Source organism: Atta cephalotes, assembly GCF_000143395.1.
Source record: "Atta cephalotes unplaced genomic scaffold scaffold00029, whole genome shotgun sequence".
Taxonomy (NCBI): domain Eukaryota; kingdom Metazoa; phylum Arthropoda; class Insecta; order Hymenoptera; family Formicidae; genus Atta; species Atta cephalotes.
Genome location: NW_012130093.1, coordinates 3726036 through 3734770, shown reverse-complemented (window position 1 = coordinate 3734770; position 8735 = coordinate 3726036). Strand labels below are relative to the sequence as shown.

Genomic DNA, 8735 nt, shown 5'->3' with positions numbered 1-8735 from the left:
ACTTAATAATTTAATTAAATTAATACTTATTTTAGTTAGTAATATTAACCTAAACTAACTTAGTATTGGTTATTTGTTACTAACTAAATAATTATATATATATATATATATATATATATATATATATAGAATATTTATTGTATATATATATATATATATATATATATGTTTATATATATTTCAATCTTTTATTTCTGCATAATTTCTTACAAAAAAATTCTTATGCTTATATTACTCCTAAGGATGCTCTCATATTCTACCCAGAGGATAATATGAGCACCAACATTTGCATTAAAAGAATCAATTTCAATACTAAAATACGTAAAATATCAACAAATCTATCAAATGTGCACATCTTTTAATTCTTCATATATGCTAGATAAAATATTTCCTTAAGTGCTCATAATATCCCATCCTACATTAATTATTTTTTATATCAAAATCAGAATCAGTGATTCAAAAAAACCTCTTTGAAATCAATTATTATGCGTATTAGACAATTGTAAAACTCAAATCTGTCATTTTGAAATTCTTAATTCTGAGAATTGTGTTCAGCGATCCGAAAAATTTATAAATTTTTAAACTTATAAATAGATTTTATCGTAATGATATAATCTTTCACTTTTGGCTACTTTTTCAGCGATCGATCCCATTATGGACTGATTCGATAGATAATAAAAAAAAAAGTTTGAAAATTTGTTTGTTTTAGATTTAACACTCTGTATCTTCTAAACGAATTAATTGAATTTAAAAAATCAAACATAAGAATGTAGAAAATTGAAAAACTTTCCTAATGATATATCATTTGATCCCCTTTCCTGTTTGAAATCTTTAGGGATCCCTACTTATGGAATAAGTTTTGGTTTAACTTTGAAATTGAAGGTAAGAATTATATGTCAAAAGATGTCCTCTCTTCAATATATATCAATTTATTTTTGCGTTTTCTCGAAAAATTTCATCATTTTTATAGAAATTATTCAGTCTGTTTCGTTTTCGACCAACCTTTTTTGGCCCCCCCCCCCCCCCGTTTTGGGCCAACCTGTATGTATATAATATTTCAATTATAAATTATCTATCAAGATTTTATTCTTTATCTTTCAATTCTTTTTAACATCATATTACATCAATAACATAAAGGAATATTAAAAAGTATCGCAAATAATAAGAAGAATAACATTAGATAAATATAAACTTATTGCCATAAATAATAAAAAATTACTGTACATTTATTGGACTCACGGTGGCTTGCTTCTTTTTGTTATATTGTTTTGCTTGAATTTCCCTCAATTCGTTTCTTGCGTTGCTTGATTCATGTTCAATGGATAAAGAATGGCCAGAAGGGGAAGAACCTACAAAGAAATGTATCATATATCAGAAACATAATACAAAATGATGATCCATGATGATTAATTGAAATATTATCTTGAATAATTACTTTTTCGAAAAGAATTGTCTAGTTTAAAAGACAAAATAATATTAAAAAATATCTTTGAAGTTTTTCGAAAGTAGATTTCACAAGTTTTTTTTCTTTTTACGGCTCTTGCCTACAGCTATTACAGCTGTTTTAGATTATGACATCAGAAACAAGAAAAATTCATTTAGAAAATTCTTGCAAACCATTATTAAAATGTATTTTTTAATAAAACAATATTTGCAATCAAAAATAGACTTATCAAATACGTACTCTCTTTGTTTCGATTTCAATAAATAACCATACAGGAGGATTGCAAGACAGCAAAATGACACGTGTAATTGGAAAATCTTAGATTGGAAAATCTTAGACAAAAAAAGAATATCAAAGAACGAGCCAAAGGATAGTAAAAATACAAAAGTGAGAAGCCACAAAGAATAAAGACGTGAAAAGCAAAAAGGAAATGAGGTTAGTTAATACACAGTATAAAAAAATAAGGTTGAATTCGGAATTTTACCAAATGCGAATAAAGATGAAAAAAGAAGAATCGCAAGGTGCTCGGAATTATCTACTGATAAAGCAAAATCGATAACACAGGAATTAATTGATCAATACACTAGAAAATTAATGGATAATCTAGAAAATGACAAATATAATGTGAATAGAGGAATATAGAGAAAGAAAGAGAAAAAGAAAGTAAAAAGAGTAAAATAATCTTGGATCATTTAATTGCAAAACCGAGAGTTGGAAGCGAAGGAACATCAAGTAAGAAAGGAAGAAATGAAGCTAAAGATAGAATAGAAATAGAAAATGAATTCTTAAGAAAATTTGAAAGACACAAGGAAAGTCATAAAATCACCTACAAAAAGAGGAAAATTCTACAAGGAAAAAGAAGCATCATCAAAAGAGAATATAAAAACATGACATGAAATTGATAAGAGATGTAAAAGAAGAGTTGATAAATACAAAAGAAGAAACAAAGAACTCAAAGATGAATGAAGAAAGAAAGAGGAGTGATGGGGAAGAAGAATCATGGAGGTGAACAAAATAAAAAAATTTGTTGATGGAAAATGAAATAGAAAAAAAATTACGAGAAAAAATAAAAAATTAGAAATAGCAGAAGAGACGAGAGAGAAAAAGAAAAAAGAACATTATAATAAAAGAAATAATAAAAAGAAGTACACTAGAAGATGAACGAATGAGGAGGTAACCATAAAAGAAACGTTCTGGATGAGAAGAGAAACAAAATAATAGCACAAATAATAACAGCAAAGCTTGAAAATAAGGAGCAAAAGAGAGGAATAATAAAGAAAAAAGACTTGAAAAATAAAGACGTATTTAGGGCAACAACTTGAAAAAAGAGGCAAACATAAAAAAATATTACGCATAATAATGGAAGTTGAAAAAAGCAAAAGAATTGAAATGAAGATTGATTACAAAAAACAAGTTAATAAGAGAAAGTTCATCTGGAAGAAAAAGAAAAGCTTAAACAAAATTTTTAGAGCAGACAGAGCTCTATAGGCCCAAAAGAGCTTACAGAGCGAATTAAAGCCCATGGGACTGTTCCGTCAGGATCAGCGGGGAATTGCGGGGTAGAGAAGAGGAGGCGGAGATGGACAAAGAAAAAGCAAACACAGTTATATGAAACATAAGAAAAAATAAAGAGGAAAAAAGTCGAATTTGACAATTCGAGAAATAAAAATTAAATTGATTTTGGGAGTGTTGCAGGATTAGGTGACAAAGATACACAATTCTGAATTTAATTAGAAACATAATCAAAATAGTCGAGAGGGGGGGGGGAGAGGGAGATAGGGGAGGGGAAGAGAAAGGGAGCATCAAAGAAAAAGCGATGGGAGGAATTACAGGAGTAAGGAAGAATATTAAGGAAAAAAACGAGAATAAAATAGAAAAAAACAAAAACGGAAAGAGTAAAAATGAAGAGAATAATCATAGGAAAGAAATGGAAATTAAGTAGTAACAATATAAGCAAGGAATAAAATTATAAAAGAAATTAAAACTTTAATAGGAGAATGATAAAGAAAATCTTTTAATGAGAAGAGGAAAGGTTTTTTTTTAGGATAGGGAATAAAGAGACAATTATATGGGAGAAATAATGGGGATGAGGTAAGCAGAAAGTCAAAGAATAAGATAAACACAGAGAGCAACAAGTGACTGGAAGAAATAGAAAAGGAAGAATGGGATAGTTTGAAATACAACTGAAAGTGAGAACGCAGAATTTATATATATTTATATATATAAGAGCAAAAGAGAATTCAATTATGCAATAAGAAATACAAAAATAAGAGAGAAAATTAATAGGTTAATTGTAGAAGAAAGAATAGAATTGGATCATCTACCAATTTGTGTTTATATTTAAGTACTTTAAGACTCAAAGATAGAGGAAAATATAGAGGAAAATATTAGGACAAAAATCTAAACAACAAATATAAACAAAGAAAGGGATTAAGAAATTTTAAAATCACGGAATTTAGAGAAACAAGATTGAAGGACTCATGGATTTAAAAAAAGGGATAAAGATGTAACTACTAAAGATGTAACTTTTGCACGAATATAGCTTAGTCGGAACGCAAAAAAGATTTGTATCGGAAGCGAGATGCAAATTAAATAAACTAGGCATTTATTATAATAACAAAAATGCAGTTTATTATAATACTGATAAATATATGTTTGTATCATTTAATGTTCGCTGTGATGTTTAGTCGCATAAGCTGGTCTAAATACAGACGAGATGCATATCGTGGCACACGCGGAATGAATATGTGTTTATGTATTTGTATATGTATGTGTGTAAATGTGTATGTGTATGTATTGTTAAATGCGATTCGTGGAACGCAGTCTGTCACGGCGAATACCGCAGATGACTTTTTCTGCACACGCAATATTCGTGTGTTGAACGGAACGCAGGGCGCGGGCCAGCAATTAGCTGCATAACGCGTCGCATGGATGATTGTTTACACGAACGCAAGATGAGAACATCAGGCGCAAATCGTGGCGCAGTACACCGGCGGGCGTCTCTAATGCAATAGGGAATACGTATAGAATTTATGCGGCGTTTGACAGCCGCGAACCCTCGGCGGAGGAGGAGAAATCTCCACTCCTAGTTACTATTGAGGTTGATGCTAGATGTACAAGTATGAAATGACGATTTGAGAAACAGATGGTACATCAATGCAGTGTGAAGTACAAAGATTTAACATTATATGCTATTTTATTGTTCCATCAACAAACGCACAAAGTGATTTGATTGAAAAGTGTTTGCACAATATTGTGTTGCTGTGTTTAATATGACGAAATTTGTACCAAATAAGGAGCATTCGCGGACAGCATTAATATTTTGTTTTCATTTGAAGAAAACTGCTGCGGAATCATACCGATTACTTGGAGAAGCTTATGATGAACATGCTCCATCGCAAAAAACATGTAAACGATGGTTTCATCGTTTCAAAATTGGAGATTTCGATGTTGCAGACAAGGAACACGGAAAACCGCCCAAAAAAAGTACAAAGACGTGGAATTGCAAACATTGCTGGATGAAGATGATTCACGAACACAAAAACAACTCGCAGAGCAATTGAGCGTTAGTCAACAAGCTTCCAATTGCCTACGAGAGATGGGAAAGATTCAGAAAGTCGGCAGATGGGTTCCACATGAATTGAACGAGAGACAGATGGAGAGGCAAAAACATATGTGAAATTTTGCTCAAACGATACAGAAGAAAGTCATTTGTATCGTTACTGGGGATGAAAAATGGATATTTTATGAGAATTCCAAACGCAAAAAATCATGGGTAGACTCAGGCGCACCATCCACATCGATCGCAAGACCGAATCGCTTTGGCAGGAAGACGATGCTCTGTGTTTGATGGGACCAGAAGGGTGTGGTCTATTATGAGCTATTGAAATCTGGCGAAACGGTTAATACCAAACGCTATCAACAACAATTGATCGATTTGAACCGTTCGCTGCTTAAAAAACGATCAGAATACCAAAAGAGGCAACACAAGGTCATTTTTCTCCATGACAATGCTCCATCACATATGGCAAAACCGATTCGGGACACGTTGGAAGCACTCAGCTGGGAAAGTCTACCCCATGCGGCTTACACATCAGACTTGGCTCCTTCCGATTACCACTTATTTGCATCGATGGGTCACGCACTTGCTGAGCAGCGCTTTGGTTCGTACGAAGATGTGAAAAAATGGCTCGATGAATGGTTCGCGGCAAAAGGAGAAGATTTTTACTGGCGTGGTATCCACAAATTGTCCGAAAGATGGAAAAAATATGTAACTAGCAATGGAGCATACTTTGAATAAATCTTTTTTATCATTCTTCCGAATTTAACGTGTTTTTTTTGGGGAAAAAAATCGTCATTTCACACCTAGTATTTATTGAGCGTTAGTTATCGATTGTCGAGAAAATTCAATGGAGACAGAATATTCTACTATATATTGGGTCATTTAAAAAGTATCCGCGGTTTTTTGTCACTAGATGGTATTGATGATCATATATTGGGCAACACTAATCCGATTGTGTCAAACGAACGCGCGTCTGAAAGATGACATTTTAGGTTACATTTTTTGTAAACAAAGTTTGGTAATTCATCAATCGTGTCAAAAGTTATATTGGTTTGAAAATGAATGAAATTTCTGAAGAAATACGCTATGTGCTTTTTTACTACAAAAAAGGCAAAAACGCAAGACAAACTTGCAGAAAAATTTGTGAAGTTTACGCGGATGCTGTGAACGCAAGACACAGGAATGGTTTGTTCGATTTCGTTCTGGAAATTTTGATGTCAAAGATCGACTTCGCTCTGGTCGGCCAGTCACTGAAAAAGTCGATGAAATTTTGCAACTGGTCGAGCAAGACCGACATGTGAGCTATCAGGAGATAGCCAATGCATTAAGAATCAACCATGTGACAGTTTGGATTCATTTGAAAAAGGCTGGCTACGCAAAGAAATTTGATCGAATTTCCATCAGCGAAACACTACTAAAACGTAATGAAATCGACCCATTTCTGAAGCAAATCATCACGGGCGATGAAAAATGGGTAAAATACAAGAATATCGTTCATAAAAGATTATGGGGAAACGCGGCGAACCATCACAAACGACTTCAAAGCCTGGATTGATGGCAAATAAGGTGGTGCTGTGTGTATGATGGGATTGGAAGGGAGTCGTCCATCATGAGGTGTTACCACATGGCCTAACGATTAATTTAAAGCTCTACTGTTCATAACTAGATAGATTACAGGAAGCAATTAAGGAAAAACAACCAGAATTGATAAACAGAAAAGGTATTGTCTTCCATTACAATGCCAGACCACACACATCTTTGATGACGCGCCAAAAATTGAGGGAGCTTGATTGGGAATTTGATGCATCTACCGTATAGCCTGGACCTTGCACTACCATTTGTTTCGATCTCTGCAAAACTGTCTTGATGGAAAAACATTGGCCGACAAAAGAGTTGCCGAAAATCACTTGAAAAAGTTTTTCGCCGATAAACCACAGAAGTTCTACACGGATGGAATTATGAAATTACCTGAAAAATGGCAAAAGATTATAGATAATAATGGCCAATATATACTTGATTAAAATTGATTTCCAATAAAGAAAAATTTCAAAAATTGAACAAAAAACCGATACTTTTTAAATGACCCAATATTCCCTGATTCTTGTCGGTGCAACAAGTGTGAATTAGTGAAGGCTGCAGTCGAAAACGCTCGGAATATTGGGAGAACAAATTAATTCGGTCCGTTTTTTTGTACATTTATTTCAAAACAAAATGAATGAACAGATCAATTAAAGTATTGTCCATCGCTGCCTACTACTTTTTCCTATTTCTCAGGCAATTTTCGAATTCCATCTCGAAAAAATGATTCATCTTTGGAACAACCAGTAATTAGAAGGAGCAATGTCCAATAAGGCATCCAATTTCCTTGTTTTTGAATCATTCCCATGGCTCTCAATCGTACAGAAACGGCTTGTTGAGTTATTCCCAATGATTCTGCAAACTCCTCTTGCGTGACCTTTGACTCTGATCTTCTTCGAGTAATGTCTCTAATTCTTGTCTTCGAATTTTTTTGGCTGTCCAGAGCGAAGTTTGTCTTCAACGCTGAAATATCCATCCTTGAAACGTCGAAACCATTCCCTACATGATTTATCAGTTGGAGCAGTATCACCATAAACTTCGACAAGCATTCGATGGGCTTCAGCCGCACTTTTCTTCCAATTAAAGCAGAAAATAAAAACCTCCCGCAAATGCTGCTTGATTAACACAAAAATCGACATTTCAAATACAGTAAATTAAGATTTTTGTATGAAACTCAAAGCGATATAAACTGAATATTATTAGCAGATGTTTTAACCTCTTTGAAACCGCCAAAATCAGCTGTCACTATGAACCATTCATAATAGCTGGAGCCATCTTTAGGGAAACGGACCGAATTAATTTGTACTCTCAATAGAATACACTTTATCCTGAAATTCTCGTCGACACAGCGAAATATAGAAGAATTGGTTCGCTGTCGATAACGCTCGAGTGACAAAGTATATACCCTCTACTTTTTCATTATATATTAAGCCGATTGCTAAGATTCGGAACATGTTGGAGCGGATCAGGAACGGAATAGCCGCCGTTAGCAATTCGCAGCTTATAAATGGATTATTGGTTTCGCTCGCAATTAACAATACGAGCGGGAGAGAGTCAGCGGTAATCGGTTTCGGAAGTCTTCAACGAAATGGCTGTCACTCGTATACTTTATTTATTTTTGTTAGTAATTTATGATAAAATTTTCATGTGTATGTGTGGCAACCCTGTTCCGCATCTTTAGTAACTCTACTTTCCGTTTGTAAAAAGAAAAGCTTATGTCTTTTTTAATTTCTTTTGTATTGGCCTTTTTATAAGTTTCAGAATAAAGGTATTGTTAAATTATATCTCTCTAAATTAATTTAAGCGCCCACGAAATCATAATTCTAACAGATTATGGATTAGAAACGCAGTAAGTGTAAGAAATAGACGTGTCAAAAATTCTTGAAATTATTTCAAAGAGACTGTTGCTAATTAGAATAGTTATTAAGTGTACAACTTTGCTTCCGCCGTTTACCTATAGATGGCTTTAGCGATAAGTGGTGGTCGAAATAAATAGATCATAAATAAACATACAATAAACTTGGGCTGTCAACATAACCCCATAGAGACATTAGTCGATTTGTGTCTGCATCATAAAGTTATTCTCGATTGAAAATGTCAGTTTACGAGCCAAATTCTCGTCATTTGCGGGAGGTTTTAATTTTTTTGTTT

The 8735-nt window shown here is 33.3% G+C and overlaps 1 protein-coding gene across 1 annotated transcript in view; it reads right to left on the bottom strand.

Annotated features, from left to right (window-relative positions):
• The window catches only part of LOC105620829 (tyrosine-protein kinase PR2), a gene marked incomplete at its 3' end in the record, with an annotated part of 223345 nt that overhangs the window by 147324 nt on the left and 67286 nt on the right, over nt 1-8735 (bottom strand). Inside the window, exon 4 of the mRNA XM_012202305.1 lies at nt 1225-1349. Within this exon, the coding sequence (XP_012057695.1) occupies nt 1225-1349 (125 nt within the window). The remainder of the gene's footprint in view (nt 1-1224; nt 1350-8735) is intronic.